This window comes from Oncorhynchus tshawytscha, linkage group LG11 (assembly GCF_018296145.1).
Source record: "Oncorhynchus tshawytscha isolate Ot180627B linkage group LG11, Otsh_v2.0, whole genome shotgun sequence".
In the NCBI taxonomy this organism is placed as follows: domain Eukaryota; kingdom Metazoa; phylum Chordata; class Actinopteri; order Salmoniformes; family Salmonidae; genus Oncorhynchus; species Oncorhynchus tshawytscha.
In genome coordinates, this window is record NC_056439.1 from 51,577,770 (window position 1) to 51,594,172 (window position 16,403).

Consider the following 16,403-nt stretch of genomic DNA (forward strand, 5'->3'; position numbering starts at 1 on the left):
GTCTGGACCAAAGAGGACAAGGAGAATAACTCTCCCAACCTACTGAGAATGATCCGCCACACCACCAACCTCACACTGTGGTTTGAGAAGTGAGTAATGGTGGTAGTAGTAGGTGGACTATGTTATGAAACCGAGTCGAACATGAACTTGTCCGATAATAATTATTTTCCTACTGTGTGCCCTACTGAACATCTCCCTGCTGTGAACTCAGTCAGTAACTGTAATACTGATATCCTGTCTCTCTCTCTCTCTCGCTCTGTCTGTCTGTCTGTCTGTCTGTCTGTCTGTCTGTCTCGCTCTCTCTCTCTGTCTCTCTCTCTGTCTCTCTGTTTCTCTGTCTGTCTGTCTCTCTCTCTCTTGCTCTGTCTGTCTCTCTGTCTGTCTGTCTCTCTCTCTCTGTCTCTCTGTCTCTCTGTTTGTCTGTCTCTCTCTCTCTTGCTCTGTCTGTCTCTCTGTCTGTCTGTCTCTCTCTCTCTTGCTCTGTCTGTCTGTCTGTGTCTGTCTGTCTGTCTGTCTGTCTGTCTGTCTGTCTCGCTCTCTCTCTCTGTCTCTCTCTGTCTCTCTGTTTCTCTGTCTGTCTGTCTCTCTCTCTCTTGCTCTGTCTGTCTCTCTGTCTGTCTGTCTCTCTCTCTCTGTCTCTCTCTGTCTCTCTGTTTGTCTGTCTCTCTCTCTCTGTCTCTCTCTGTCTCTCTGTTTGTCTCTCTCTCTCTCTCTCTCTCTCTCTCTCTGTCTCTCTGTTTGTCTCTCTCTCTCTCTCTCTCTCTCTCTCTCTCTCTGTCTCTCTGTCTCTCTGTCTGTCTCTCTCTCTGTCTCTCTGTCTGTCTCTCTCTGTCAGGTGTATTGTGGAAGCAGAGAACCTGGATGAGAGGGTAGCAGTGTTCACCCGGGTCATTGAGATCCTCCAGGTGTTTCAGGAGCTCAACAATTTCAACGGTGTTCTGGAGGTGGTCTCCGCCATCAACTCTGTCCCTGTCTACCGGCTCGATCACACCTTTGAGGTGAACGCACACCTTCGCTATGGAACGCCGTTTAGGTCTTTGCGTGTCAAAAAAAACGATTCACGTCAAAAGAACACTATTTGACGTGTCATAAAAACGCCATTTTATTTTTTAGCTCCACCACGACGATCAGTAGCACTGTCAAAACTGTACCAAAAATAAAAGTCTGCAAACAAGCAAACACGAACGGTGTGTTTACAATAACGCGTTGGGTAATAGGGCGTTATTTGTTAGACCGAATGGGGGAAAAGTCTGTGTGTGAGCATTTGAAATAAGATCAGGATCAAACGAGCAGGATTAAAAATGTTTGCAATATCTTTGATACAGACGTTATTAGCAACTTCTGCAGCAGCTAACTAGCTTTAGCTTGGTAGCTAGCTAGCTTTAGCTTGGTAGCTTGCTTTAGCTTGGTAGCTAACTAGCTTTAGCTTGGTAGCTAGCTAGCTAGGCAGCTAGCGAGCTTTAGCTTGGTAGCTAACTAGGTTTCGTTTGGTAGCTAGCTAGCTTTAGCTTGGTAGCTAACTAGCACCAATGCATCCAGCCTAAAAATAATGAAACTGCAGTCATTTTCATTATTCTTAGTAATGATTTAGGAATCCATGTAAGCAAGTATTAGCTAGGTAGCCACTATTGTTGAACTTCAGTTCATGAAAATAACTAGCTAGCTAGCCACTTAACTTCCTCTGGCTAGTGAGGCTCGACCGGACCGGGTTATGTGTTGTGAAGCTAGCCACAATATGGATTAGCCACAAAAGTGGAATTTGCGGTTGGCCTTCAAAATTAAAGTCTGTCTTTTGAAAGGGACGCACGCAGAAGGTTACAATTGGTGGAATCATGACATAGACTAGATGATGTTAAACAAGGTTGGAGTGTTGTAATGTGGAGCAATGAAATGGGGTTTCAGTCTAATCTGTGACACCCACAGAACACAACTGTGAAGAGTTGATGCAAATATTAGCATCGTAGCTCTCATCAGCAGTGGTGGGGGGGAAAAATACCTAATTGTCATATTTGAGTAAAGATACCTTTTTCATAGTCTAAAAGCATTTGGTTTTAAATATATTTAAGTATCAAAAAATAAATGTATTTGCTACAATGTATAAAAAGTAGGCATCGCGGGTGGCGCAGTGGTCTAAGGCACTTGCAACGCCAAGGGCTAAGGGTTCAATTCCTGCTGAGGCCACCCAGACTTCAAATGTGTGTCAGCTTTGACTGTTAGTCGCTTTGGATAAAAGCATTTGCTAAATGGTACATTATTATTGTTATATTACTTGTTGGCACTTAAGACCAAAGATTTTACTGAGAATCAAGTTCCAGTATGTGGCTTTGTTGGGGCGACCCAACGAAATTCACATAGAAATGTTATTTATAGATCTGTCATTCGCATTGAAAACGAGTCTGATAAGTGGCAAGATCTGTTCTATATGCGCTATTTCTATGCTTTTACGGCGCAGCAAGTTAACGAGAGATGTCCGTGTTGTTCTTGTCTGTCAGGCGGTCCCCGAGAGGAAGAAGAGGATCCTAGAGGAAGCAGTGGAACTGAGCCAGGACCATTTCAAGAAGTACCTGGCCAAGCTCAAGTCCATTAACCCGCCCTGTGTGCCTTTCTTTGGTAACACCGATATAACCGAGTGTTTTTTATTGTCTTTTTTGTTTGTATAACAGACGCTTTTAGCGAAAGCAAACTTACAGAACCGTCAACATTTACTGTGACACATCGATTCAGTATTAATGTGTGGCCCACGAGGGAATGCGAGCCCCTCAACCCTGTCGGTGCTAGCGTCATGCCAGCTAGCGTCGGCAGGGTAGCCTAGTGGTTAGAGCGTTGGACTAGTAACCGGAAGGTTGCAAGTTCAAATCCCCAAGCTGACAAGGTACAAATCTGTTGTTCTGCCCTTTGAACAGGCAGTTAACCCACTGTTCCTAGGCCGTCATTGAAAATAAGAATTTGTTCTTAACTGACTTGCCTAGTTAAATAAAGGTAAAATAAAATGTTCTGAGCCATTGGATGTATTAGGTTGACTGAGTGATGTATTTAGCTAGGACTACTCTGACCATGTCGCTCTCCTCCCTGTCCCCAGGTATCTACCTGACCAACATCCTGAAGACAGAGGAGGGGAACCCCGACTTCCTGAAGAGACACGGCAAAGAGCTGATCAACTTCAGTAAGACACGGCAAAGCAGAAATCTGATCAGCAGTACTTCAGTAAGTCTCAAGGTGCAGCAGGACATCAAGGTAGGCCAATCAAAACCAGAAATCACAGGAGAGCCAATCAAACCAGCCACTGTCTCAGTGCAGCAGGACATCAGAATCAAAACCAGCCGTACTGTCTCAAGGTGCAGCAGGACATCAAGGTAGGCCAATCAAAACCAGCCAAGGTACTGTCTCAAGGTAGGCCAATCAAACCAGCCTTACTGTCTCAAGGTGCAGCAGGACATCAAGGTAGGCCAATCAAAACCAGCCTTACTGTCTCAAGGTGCAGCAGGACATCAAGGTAGGCCAATCAAACCAGCCTTACTGTCTCAAGGTCCATCAGGACATCCAGGTAGGCCGATCAAAACCAGCCTTACTGTCTCAAGGTCGGCCAATCAAAACCAGCCTTACTGTCTCAAGGTAGGCCAATCAAACCAGCCTTACTGTCTCAAGGTCCATCAGGACACCAAGGTGGACCAATCAGTCTGTCAGTGTATTCATAAACCACTATTTACTGTCTCAAGGTCCCTCTCAGGACATCTTCCCTGTCTCCTCCTCCATCCTCTCAAAACCAGCCTTACTGTCTCCCAATCAAAACCAGCCTTACTGTCTCTAGGCCAATCAAACCCCTTACTGTCCTCCTCAGGACACCAAGGTGGACCAATCAGTCTGTCAGTGTATTCATAAACCCTCCTCTCCATCTCTCTTCCCTCCCTCTCCCTCTCTTTCTCTTTCCCTCCTCTCCCTCTCTCTTCCCCTCCTCTCCATCCTCTTCCCCTCCTCTCCCTCTTTCTTTCCTCCTCCCTCTCTCTTACCCCCCTCCCTCTCTCCTCTCTCTTCCCCTCCTCTCCCTCCTCTTCCCCCCTCCTCTCCTCTTCCCCTCCTCCCCTCCCTCCCTCTTCCCCTCCTCTCCCTCCTCTTCCCCTCCTCTCCCTCTCTCTTCCCCTCCTCTCCCTCTTTCTTCCCCCCTCTCCCTCTTCTTCCCCTCCTCTCTCTTCCCCTCCTCTCTCTTCCCCTCCTCTCCCTCTCTCTTCCCCTCCCTCTCTCTTCCCCTCCTCTTCCTCTTTCTTCCCCTCCTCTCCCTCTCTCTTCCCTTCCTCTCTCTTCCCTCCCTCTCCCTCTCTTCCCCTCCTCTCCCCTCTCTCTTCCCCTCCTCTCCCCTCTTTCTTCCCCTCTTTCTTCCCCCCTCTTTCTTCCCCTCCTCCTCTCTCTCTTTCTCTCGCTTCCTCTCCCTCCCTCCCTTTTTTTTCTCGGCCTCTCCCTCTTCTGCACCAGAATGAGTGTTCTCCTTGCCATTATCCACTCTTAAGGACAATTATTCATCTGATGGCCTGCATTGTGTCTTGTGTTTTTTTTTTCTCGTCCCAGAGGTTTTTTGAGAACCTGAACCCGATGGGCAGTCTGGGTGAGAAGGAGTTCTCTGACTATCTGTTCAACAAGTCTCAGGAGATTGAGCCTCGCAACTGCAAGCAGCCGCCACGATTCGTAAGATTTCTTTATATGTATCGTCCGTCAGGGTGATGATCAGTTGTAAATCACAAAAACAAAATGGAGCAGGAAGATGAAAAGCAACGAGAAACATTTTTAAATTGGAATTTCAGATGACTTCCTGAATTGACATGGAATCAAAAACCTCCCCACCCTAAACTCCAGTCCCTGTGCAGAAAATACTTTTTCATAAATTCATCTGTCTTTTTTAACAAAGTGCTTAACAGTTACCAGGTCCTCAACCCTCCTCTTGTACCCTCTCTCCTCCAGCCCAGGAAGACCCTGTACCCCCTGAAATCCCCGGGGATCCGGCCGGTGCGTACCTCTACGTCAGGGACCCTGAAGGGCCACCCCGTACCCTTGGAGAGAGAGCCCCCCCACAAGATCACCTTCAGGAGCATCGCTGAGACAGAGCATGAGACCTCTTCCGTAGCCTCGGTCCCCACCTCACCCAACACCCCCACCCCTCCGCAGTCTGCCACCTCAGACCTCATCTCTGTCTTCATGGAGCAAGACCTCTGCAACTCCTACGGTGAGCTGGGGCACATAGAGACAGACACACACTTATCTCTGGTGAAACACTGTGAACGGAACCGATATATTTCAACATCTGTCTTCATTTTACAGGTGGAAACTCCATATTCGCTAATGTACTCCTCCCACCCTCAAGTGAGTGTTACGGATGCTGTGTCGAGTCAGTCCCCCACCCTGCTGTGTCGAGTCCCTCCCCCTGCTGTGTCGAGTCCCTCCCCCTGCTGTGTCGAGTCCCCCCACCCTGCTGTGTCGAGTCCCCCCACCCTGCTGTGTCGAGTCCCCCCACCCTGCTGTGTCGAGTCCCCCCACCCTGCTGTGTCGAGTCAGTCCCCCACCCTGCTGTGTCGAGTCCCCCCTGCTGTGTCGAGTCCCCCCTGCTGTGTCGAGTCCCCCTGCTGTGTCGAGTCCCCCCCTGCTGTGTCGAGTCCCCCCCGCTGTCCCCCTGCTGTGTCGAGTCCCTCCCCTGCTGTGTCGAGTCCCCTCCCCCTGCTGTGTCGAGTCCCCCATGCTGTGTCGAGTCCCCCTGCTGTGTCGAGTCCCCCTGCTGTGTCGAGTCCCCCTGATGTGTCGAGTCCCCCTGTTAAACAGGCTTTATAAACGGGCTTTATAAATACATTTGATTGATTGATTGATCTCTTGTACCTTGCTATGTGTAGAGGTCCAGTCAGTGTCTTGTGGAAGCCTTCACCAGCTAGGAGAGGACTTACTCAAACCCCCTCCACTTCCCCCTCGCAGGAAGGATGCTTTCTCTGAGACCAAGGTTAAAACACACACACACCACGGTTTCTGTTAGGAAAATATGACACGGGACATTTGAACATCAGAATTTTAATTTACTAAACATTTAAGAAATGTTCCCAGACCCGTTTGCATTGGTTGCTTAACCTAAATTAGAGCGCTCATCCACAGGGCTCAGAATGACAGAAATCACATTTTAGATGATGGTCGTTTTATCTTACCAGAACATGGACTGAGATGCAGTGCCTTGAACCGCTGCAACACTCGGGAACCCAAGAAGGGCCTACAATTTGGGCAGCAAATGACCAAATAGATGATGGTTGAGTTGCGACTGTCAGTGAAAAGCAGAGACACCCAGCCAAGCATATCGCAATATTTAAAAATGAAAAAAATACAATCGTGGAAAAACAGTTTGGAAAACAAATAGCTATTGCTGTAAAGAGAAGACGATGAAAAGTCTCCGATCTGTCTTTTTAGTTTTCAAAATCCTTAACATCGGCCATATCCCTCGGAGGGGGAGGGTACATAGTCACTGTCTTTATCATTTATCATCATCTTTATCTTTGGCTCAGTGACACTTTGTTTTACAACAAATCGTTTCCTCCTCCAGGTTTAGAAGGACGTCGTTTTCTCTTAGTGTCTTCACCTTCTCGTCTTTATACGGTCGTATTTATTGATCTGTTCGTCAGTGTTAGCAGAGTAAGGCTACCTTGTCATTGGTTGTATTAAAAAAATATATATTCTGCTAATCTTTCCTCCAGTCATATAAAGTGTAGTAGAATTGTATGAAATGTGTTTTTCAAAATGGACAAACGTTTTCCTGTGCGAAAAAAGGAGAGGAAATGTGGGCTATCTGATAGCCCTAGTCTACTCTAAATCACATTTTATTTGTCACATGCACCGTATACAACCGGTGTATATAACCTTACTGTGAAATGCTTACTGACAAGCCCTTATTAACCAACAATGCAGTTTTAAGGGTTAAAAATAAGAGTTTAGGGCCTCCTGGGTGGCTGTACTACCAGAGACTCTGGGTTTGCGCCCAGGCTCTGTCGTAACCGGCCGCGACCGGGAGGTCCGTAGGGTGACGCACAATTGGCCTAACGTCGTCCGGGTTAGGGATGGCTTGGCCGGTAGGGAAATCCTTGTCTCATCGCGCACCAGCGACTCCTGTGGCGGGCCGGGCGCAGTGCACGGTGTTTCCTCCGACACATTGGTGCGGCTGGCTTCCGGGTTGGACGTGCGCTGTGTTAAGCAGTGCGGCTAGGTTGGGTTGTGTATCGGAGGACGCATGACCTTCAACCTTCGTCTCTCCAGAGCCCGTACGGGAGTTGTAGCGATGAGACAAGATAGTAACTACTAAAAACAATTGGACACCACGAAATTGGAGAGAAAAAGGGGTAAAATTCACAAAAATAAAAATAATAATAATAAAAATAAGAGTTTAGAAAAATATTTACAGAATAAACTAAAGTAAAAAAATTAATAAAAGAGCAACAATAAAATAACAATAACGAGGCTATATACAGGGGTACCGGTACCGAGTCAATGCCCCCTGTATATAGCCTCCACATTGACTCTGTACCGTAATACCCTGTATATAGCCTCCACATTGACTCTGTACCGGTACCCCTGTATATAGTCTCCACATTGACTCTGTACCGGTACCCCCTGTATATAGCCTCCACATTGACTCTGTACCGGTACCCCCTGTATATAGCCTCCACATTGACTCTGTACCGGTACCCCCTGTATATAGCCTCCACATTGACTCTGTACTGGTACCCCTTGTATATAGCCTCCACATTGACTCTGTACTGGTACACCCTGTATATAGCCTCCACATTGACTCTGTACCGGTACCCCTGTATATAGCCTCCACATTGACTCTGTACTGGTACCCCCTGTATAAAGCCTCCACATTGACTCTGTACCGTAATACCCTGTATATAGCCTCCACATTGACTCTGTACCGTAATACCCTGTATATAGCCTCCACATTGACTCTGTACCGTAATACCCTGTATATAGCCTCCACATTGACTCTGTACCGTAATACCCTGTATATAGCCTCCACATTGACTCTGTACCGGTACACCCTGTATATAGCCTCCACATTGACTCTGTACCGTAATACCCTGTATATAGCCTCCACATTGACTCTGTACCGTAATACCCTGTATATAGCCTCCACATTGACTCTGTACCGTAATACCCTGTATATAGCATCCACATTGACTCTGTACCGGTACCCCCTGTATATAGCCTCCACATTGACTCTGTACCGTAATACCCTGTATATATCCTCCACATTGACTCTGTACCGTAATACCCTGTATATAGCCTCCACATTGACTCTGTACCGGTACCCCCTGTATATAGCCTCCACATTGACTCTGTACCGTAATACCCTGTATATAGCCTTCTCATTGACTCTGTACCGGTACCACCTGTATATAGCCTCCACATTGACTCTGTACCGTAATACCCTGTATATAGCCTCCACATTGACTCTGTACCGGTACCCCTGTATATAGCCTCCACATTGACTCTGTACCGTAATACCCTGTATATAGCCTCCACATTGACTCTGTACCGTAATACCCTGTATATAGCCTCCACATTGACTCTGTACCGTAATACCCTGTATATAGCCTCCACATTGACTCTGTACCGTAATACCCTGTATATAGCCTCCACATTGACTCTGTACCGTAATACCCTGTATATAGCCTCCACATTGACTCTGTACCGTAATACCCTGTATATAGCCTCCACATTGACTCTGTACCGTAATACCCTGTATATAGCCTCCACATTGACTCTGTACCGTAATACCCTGTATATAGCCTCCACATTGACTCTGTACCGTAATACCCTGTATATAGCATCCACATTGACTCTGTACCGGTACCCCCTGTATATAGCCTCCACATTGACTCTGTACCGTAATACCCTGTATATATCCTCCACATTGACTCTGTACCGTAATACCCTGTATATAGCCTCCACATTGACTCTGTCCCCTGTATATAGCCTCCACATTGACTCTGTACCGTAATACCCTGTATATAACCTCCACATTGACTCTGTGTACCCCCTGTATATAGCCTCCACATTGACTCTGTATATACCCTGTATATAGCCTCCACATTGACTCTGTACCGGTACCCCCTGTATATAGCCTCCACATTGACTCTGTACCGTAATACCCTGTATATAGCCTCCACATTGACTCTGTACCGTAATACCCTGTATATAGCCTCCACATTGACTCTGTACCGTAATACCCTGTATATAGCCTCCACATTGACTCTGTACCGTAATACCCTGTATATAGCCTCCACATTGACTCTGTACCGTAATACCCTGTATATAGCCTCCACATTGACTCTGTACCGGTACCCCCTGTATATAGCCTCCACATTGACTCTGTACCGTAATACCCTGTATATAGCCTCCACATTGACTCTGTACCGTAATACCCTGTATATAGCCTCCACATTGACTCTGTACCGTAATACCCTGTATATAGCCTCCACATTGACTCTGTACCGTAATACCCTGTATAAAGCCTCGCTATTGTTATTTTACTGCTGCTGTTTAATTATTTGTTTTATTTTATTCAATTTTTTTATTTATTATTAAGTTCTTAAACCATCTTTGATTAAAGGCTTGTAAGTAAGTATTTCATGGTGGAGGCTATATACCTGTTGTATTTGGCTTATGTGACAAATAAGATTTGATTTGTGCCTTTTGGCTTCTGGATAATGAGAGAGAAAGGCTCCTGGTTTCAATGGCATATGGAAGTCTTTATAAAACAATTTATTGGTTGATTTTTAGCGTAGGCTATTTATTTATAAGCAAGGTAAGACATACCTCATATGTCGTAAAATGTTCAGGTTTCAAACAATTAAGTAGATGTTTTAAAAATGCATACTGTCACCAGCTCATCGCGAAGTGGTGGTGTGTGACTCGCTGAAGCCAGCCCTAGCTAACCCTAGCTGCCTATGGCGAATAGGCAGCGCGCTTCAATTACCAGAAATAGAGAAATAAAACTAGTAGCTCATTATTTCACAATGGGGGGGGGATCTCTTTTTTTCTAACAATTTATTTATCGACTTTTCTTGTTTATTTTTTGGCTAAAAGCCGGCTATTACCAGCTAGAGGAAACCCTGACACTCACTTTTGGCTAAAAGCCAGCTATTACCAACTAGAGGAAACCCTGACACTCACTTTTGGCTAAAAGCCGGCTATTACCAGCTAGAGGAAACCCTGACACTCACTTTTGGCTAAAAGCCGGCTATTACCAGCTAGAGGAAACCCTGACACTCACATGCATACAATGTCCTCCTTAGTGCTTGTTGCATTTCCAGTTTGTGTGTTTCTTGTGAAATAGGATGCTCTTGGTAATACAGTACACCGTTTATTGTTGTGAAATAGGATGCTCTTGGTAACACAGTACACAGTACACCGTTTATTGTTGTGAAATAGGATGCTCTTGGTAACACAGTACACCGTTTATTGTTGTGAAATAGGATGCTCTTGGTAACACAGTTTATTGTTGTGAAATAGGATGCTCTTGGTAACACAGTACACCGTTTATTGTTGTGAAATAGGATGCTCTTGGTAACACAGTACACCGTTTATTGTTGTGAAATATTGGCGTTGAATTATTTTGAAATATGTTTCTCTGTGAGTTTAGTCTGACTGCTTGTCAACAATCACTGTTTGGATCCTGTTTGTGTTTTAATTCAGAAATATATTTATTTGTTAGTTTATCTAACTTTGACCACCGTGTGTTCTAGTTGAGTTCCAGGTCTGACAGTCCTCCAGCCATCCCGCCCAGGCTGCCCCCTCCACTCCCCAGGATCCAGCCCCGCGCCCCGGTCTACAATAGCCCCAGCGACGGCCCCCTCTCCAGCCCCCCACCACCACCTCCCCGGGACCCCCAGCCAGACACCCCTCCACCTGTCCCCCAGAGACCCCCAGAGATCTTCATCAACTACCCCTGAACCTTCAACCCTCCCCTGTCGGACGCTTCCACTGGGACTTTGGCAGCTCCCCTTCATCCCCCGGCACACCCCGGGCACCCCTCTCCCCGCGTCCCCGACGAAGCTGCCCCCTCAGCGCTAGTCAGAACAGTCTCTGCCCTCTCCCGCTGCCCATCATGGCGCCCCCTGTGCCCCCTCGCCACAACTCCAACTCCTCCCCCCAGCTCCCCAAACTCCCCCCAAAGACCTACAAGAGGGAGCTGTTGCCGCCCCCGTTACAGAGCCTCTCATTGGTGGAGAACACGGACACTAGCCAATGAGGAGCCTTCTGCTTCTTTTGTTGGTATTGTTTTTGTTGTCAACATGGAAGCCTTTGAGTTGCTCCACACAATACAAACTGCAAACAAACTATGTCCTACATTAAACTATGAACTAATGACCTGCATCAGACTATGAACTATGAACTATGACCTAGAGCGGATGAAAACAAACAAACTAATCATGATTTTAAAGCTACTGATCGTAAAGAAGACTTCGTTTCCAACCACACTCCAAACCACGCCCACTCATCTCCTGCCACGCCTCTCAGGATTCAGTAGCTCCGCCTTCATGCCAATTGAAAATACACCACAGTGTGCCAGCCAATGAACAAGTAGCCTCAAGACACTGATTCAAACTCCTCCTCTCTGTGGGTGTGTGTGTGTACGTTGGTGTGTGGGTGTGTGTGTGTGCGCGTGTCACATACCTGTACACAGCACAGCACATGTCACTGCGTTTCTTTCTTGGTACAGACGTCCCACTCTGCTAGAGTGGACAGGACAGGACAGGACAGCAAGCTATGCTCTGGTAGTTGCCCTTCTCCTACCCTGACAGGTTTTTAAAAAATGTTTTACCCCGGGTTCTCCAGCCTGTCCTGGTCCAGTTCGGTAGCCCCATGCTCTGTGTTTGTGGTTCCGTTGTTCCATTGGCACACTGTAGTGCTAGGAGCAGCATTCACTCACTTACCCAGGAGTCAGTCAGTCAGTCCTGTCCTGTGGCTCGCAGACTTGACAGTCACTGGACCTATTTGGACTTCACTGCTCTTTAATGATCAAACTTATCAATTGCTCTTCCCGCGGTTCTGTACCGCGGTTCTGTCTGGAGAATCCTCTGAGGCCTCTCAACTCTTCCCATTTGTGTTCTCTAATAATCTCTAACTTTTGTAGCCAAAGTTTTATTTGATGCAGGGGGAAAACTTAAGGGATACATTTTCTTTTTGAGGAATGATAAGACAAACTAAAAAAAAAATGGGAACTGACTGACTGAAAGTGTTCAGGAAAACATCCCCCCCCCTTGGTCGTAGCTACACCCTCTACTTCAGATGTTAGCCTTTTATCCCACAGCACTGACCTCTAACCTGAGGCAGGGAGCCATTCAGAATGAGGGAGAGAGACCGACGGATGGACATATCGGAAGACAGATTGACGGAGAGGGGAGTGTAGGGTAGGATCCACTTTTAGCTGGGGCAGGGCAGCAGTGACGTCTACTCGTCTACCCTCGTCAGTCATGTGATGGAGAAGTCTGTTTGTTTCTGGACTATAGAAAACGATAGAGGCCTCTAGTGGCCAAAAGGCTATATTAGCATGGGCAGCGCCATTGAGGGCTTCCACTGTGCCTCCGCCATTTTAAAGTAGTCAAGGTGGACAACTGGGTGGGGATTCCTGTGAGTTGTTGCCTCAATGGCGCTGCCCATGCTGTCACAGATGCTACAACGGCACTGATATAAATGAGTCCTCTATCTATCTCTATGGAGCTGCCCATGCTGTCACAGTGCTGATATAAATATGAGTCCTCGATCTATCTCTATGGAGCAGCCCATGCTGTCACAGACGCTATAATGGCGTGGATATAAATGAGTCCTCGATCTATCTCTGTGGAGCTGCCCATGCTGTCACAGACGCACGCTATAATGGCGTGGATATAAATGAGTCCTCGATCTATCTCTATGGAGCTGCCTATGCTGTCACAGACGCTATAATGGCGTGGATATAAATGAGTCCTCGATCTATCTCTGTGGAGCTGCCCATGCTGTCACAGACGCACGCTATAATGGCGTGGATATAAATGAGTCCTCGATCTATCTCTATGGAGCTGCCTATGCTGTCACAGACGCTATAATGGCGTGGATATAAATGAGTCCTCGATCTATCTCTATGGAGCTGCCCATGCTGTGACAGATGCTATAATGGCGCGGATATAAATGAGTCCTCAATCTATCTCTATGGAGCTGCCCATGCTGTCACAGATGCTATAATGGCACTGATATAAATGAGTCCTCTATCTATCTCTTATGTCTGGACAAAGCCCAGATCTTGGGAAGAAGAGTAGGATGAGTGACAACAACATTGAGATATCTCATTTTCGGGCCAGGGAGGCGGTAACTATAGCAGCCAGACATTTCTTTCTCCGTCTCCTTGAAGTGATACTTTGGGATTTTGCGTAGTGTAACTACCCCAGAGTCAGATGATCTTGTGTATACCATTGTTACATCTCTGTGTCCAGCGTGAAGGAGGTTAGAGGTCGTTTCGTGAGCCAACGCTAACTAGCGTTTAGCGCCCATGACTGGAAGTCTATGGGTATCTACTAGCACGTTCCTTTTAAAGCTAGCCCGGGTCCCAGATCTGTTTGGCCTTATGGCCTACTCTGTTCTCTTATGGCTATTTGTCATGTTGATTCCATATGGCGTGGGCAAGAACAGACCTATAGCCAGGCTAGCTGAAAGCCAAGATGATGTCTTAACCCAAACTAAGTGCCCCTAAAAGTTGTATGCTGCTGTCTGTCTGTCCAGCACTATCTGCAGCTCTACTACCATCATACCCAGTACTGTACCAGCCTGCAGTGTTGGTATGGAAATTCAGCACTGGACTCTTCATTCGCAGCAACCCCAACAAAGCCTGGAACAAATGGACAGTTGGCTCCTCTAGTGGACAAATTGGGGACTGCTCCACAGCTCCCCTAGTGGATAGGAGGACAAACAGCTCCTCTAGTGGACAAACTGGGGACTGCTCCACAGCGCCCCTAGTGGATAGGAGGACAAACAGCTCCCCGAGTGGACAAACTGGGAACTGCTCCACAGCGCCCCTAGTGGATAGGAGGACAAACAGCTCCCCGAGTGGACAAACTGGGAACAAGTGGCTGTTTCAGATATCTGGATTCACATCGAGAAGAAGCCTCTATTAACCAGATGTCACTGTCCTCCTCTCTCTCTCTCTCTCTCCTCTCAAATATGCCATTTCATTTTAAAATACTGAAATAACATGCATCATGCTCAGATGTGCCTTTTTTGATTTTGTTTTCTTTACAGAGTAAGCGAAAGGTGTCTTTTTTAAATGCTATTAAAAAAACTGATATGATAAATAAATACGGTTGGCTATGTAATGCTTAGAACCAAATGTGTACACTACAAAGGTTTGTGGGATACTGTGCATATAACATGTATACACTAACCAAATAATTTGTATAAAGTGATTTCTCATTCTCATTGTATTATATTTTAAATATATATATATATATATAACACCCCCCTCCCCCTACACTGCATCCCTTTGGTCAAATGTTGTTACAGTCAGATACAACGGGTCATTGTGTCGCCTAGTTTTAGTTTACAGACAGTTGGCTCCTCTAGTGGACAAACTGGGGACTGCTCCACAGCTCCCCTAGTGGATAGGAGGACAAACAGCTCCTCTAGTGGATAGGAGGACAAACAGCTCCTCTAGTGGACAAATTGGGGACTGCTCCACAGCGCCCCTAGTGGATAGGAGGACAAACAGCTCCTCTAGTGGACAAACTGGGGACTGCTCCACAGCGCCCCTAGTGGATAGGAGGACAAACAGCTCCTCTAGTGGACAAACTGGGGACTGCTCCACAGCGCCCCTAGTGGATAGGAGGACAAACAGCTCCTCTAGTGGACAAACTGGGGAGTGCTCCACAGCGCCCCTGGTGGATAGGACAAACAGCTCCTCTAGTGGACAAACTGGGGACTGCTCCACCCCCCTCCAGCAGACCTAGAATGTCGACCCTGGGAGTTAAACAGAAGAAAGGCATGTCTCCCTAGGCTGAGTTCCAGATTCACTCGTGTTTTCTTGCCAACTGTTATGTTGTCACACCGCTGATGGTAGTGGAGGGAAATGCCCTTTCCTTTCCTTTTTTGCTGCCTAACCGTTAACCCACAGTTTGACAGAAAAATTCACTCATTATTGGCGGTGTTACTTTTTCCATCACAACAGGCGATCAGAGTTTATCCACCTATTTTTTATTTTTTTATTCTACCACTAACATCACTGACCACAACTCTCAGGTTATTACGGCATTGTACTGTATGTTGTTGTTATGACACGTGTGACGACGACCATAGGAGTTGGCAAGGCAGTACAAACAGATGTGGGACTCGGGTTCATTTCTCTCTCCTCCAAGCCAGTGTAAAATAATGGCACCATATTCCCTACATAGTGCACTACTTTTGAACAGAGCCCTATGGGTCCTGGTAAAAAAAAAAGTAGTGCACTATGTAGGGAATAGTGTACCATTTTGGATGTAGACAAAGTAAATGAACAGTTAAATATCATGCAGAGCACTCACTGGCTTAAGTACTGCCTCCTAACTGATGATGCCTTCTGATAGGTCTATTTCCTTTGTAGTACCGCCTCCTAACTAATGATGCCTTCTGATAGGTCTGTTTCCTTTGTAGTACCGTCTCCTAACTAATGATGCCTTCTGATAGGTCTGATTCCTTTGTAGTACCGCCTCCTAACTAATGATGCCTTCTGATAGGTCTGCTTCCTTTGTAGTACCGCCTCCTAACTAATGATGCCTTCTGATAGGTCTGCTTCCTTTGTAGTACCGCCTCCTAACTAATGATGCCTTCTGATAGGTCTGTTTCCTTTGTAGTACCGTCTCCTAACTAATGATGCCTTCTGATAGGTCTGCTTCCTTTGTAGTACCGCCTCCTAACTAATGATGCCTTCTGATAGGTCTGCTTCCTTTGTAGTACCGCCTCCTAACTGATGATGCCTTCTGATAGGTCTGCTTCCTTTGTAGTACCGCCTCCTAACTGATGATGCCTTCTGATAGGTCTGCTTCCTTTGTAGTACCGCCTTCTAACTAATGATGCCTTCTGATAGGTCTGCTTCCTTTGTAGTACCGCCTCCTAACTGATGATGCCTTCTGATAGGTCTGTTTTCTTTGTAGTACCGCCTCCTAACTAATGATGCCTTCTGATAGGTCTGCTTCCTTTGTAGTACCGCCTCCTAACTAATGATGCCTTCTGATAGGTCTGCTTCCTTTGTAGTACCGCCTCCTAACTAATGATGCCTTCTGATAGGTCTGCTTCCTTTGTAGTACCGCCTCCTAACTAATGATGCCTTCTGATAGGATAGAGTCTGGTTTTGAAAATACTTTCAAACTCTAATACTCTTATTA

General features: G+C 46.5%; 1 protein-coding gene across 1 annotated transcript in view; it reads left to right on the forward strand.

The window, feature by feature from the left end:
• sos2 (son of sevenless homolog 2 (Drosophila)) overlaps positions 1–14,466 on the forward strand; it is a 102,564-nt gene extending 88,098 nt beyond the window's left edge. Inside the window, 11 exon segments of the mRNA XM_042330298.1 lie at positions 1–89; positions 836–998; positions 2,493–2,610; positions 3,080–3,196; positions 3,298–3,353; positions 4,561–4,677; positions 4,951–5,212; positions 5,308–5,349; positions 5,871–5,974; positions 10,761–10,956; positions 10,959–14,466. The exon segment at positions 1–89 is cut by the window's left edge and continues 31 nt beyond it. Of these exon segments, the coding sequence (XP_042186232.1) occupies positions 1–89; positions 836–998; positions 2,493–2,610; positions 3,080–3,196; positions 3,298–3,353; positions 4,561–4,677; positions 4,951–5,212; positions 5,308–5,349; positions 5,871–5,974; positions 10,761–10,956; positions 10,959–11,266 (1,572 nt within the window). The 3' untranslated portion in view covers positions 11,267–14,466.
• Positions 14,467–16,403: the final 1,937 nt, after the last annotated feature.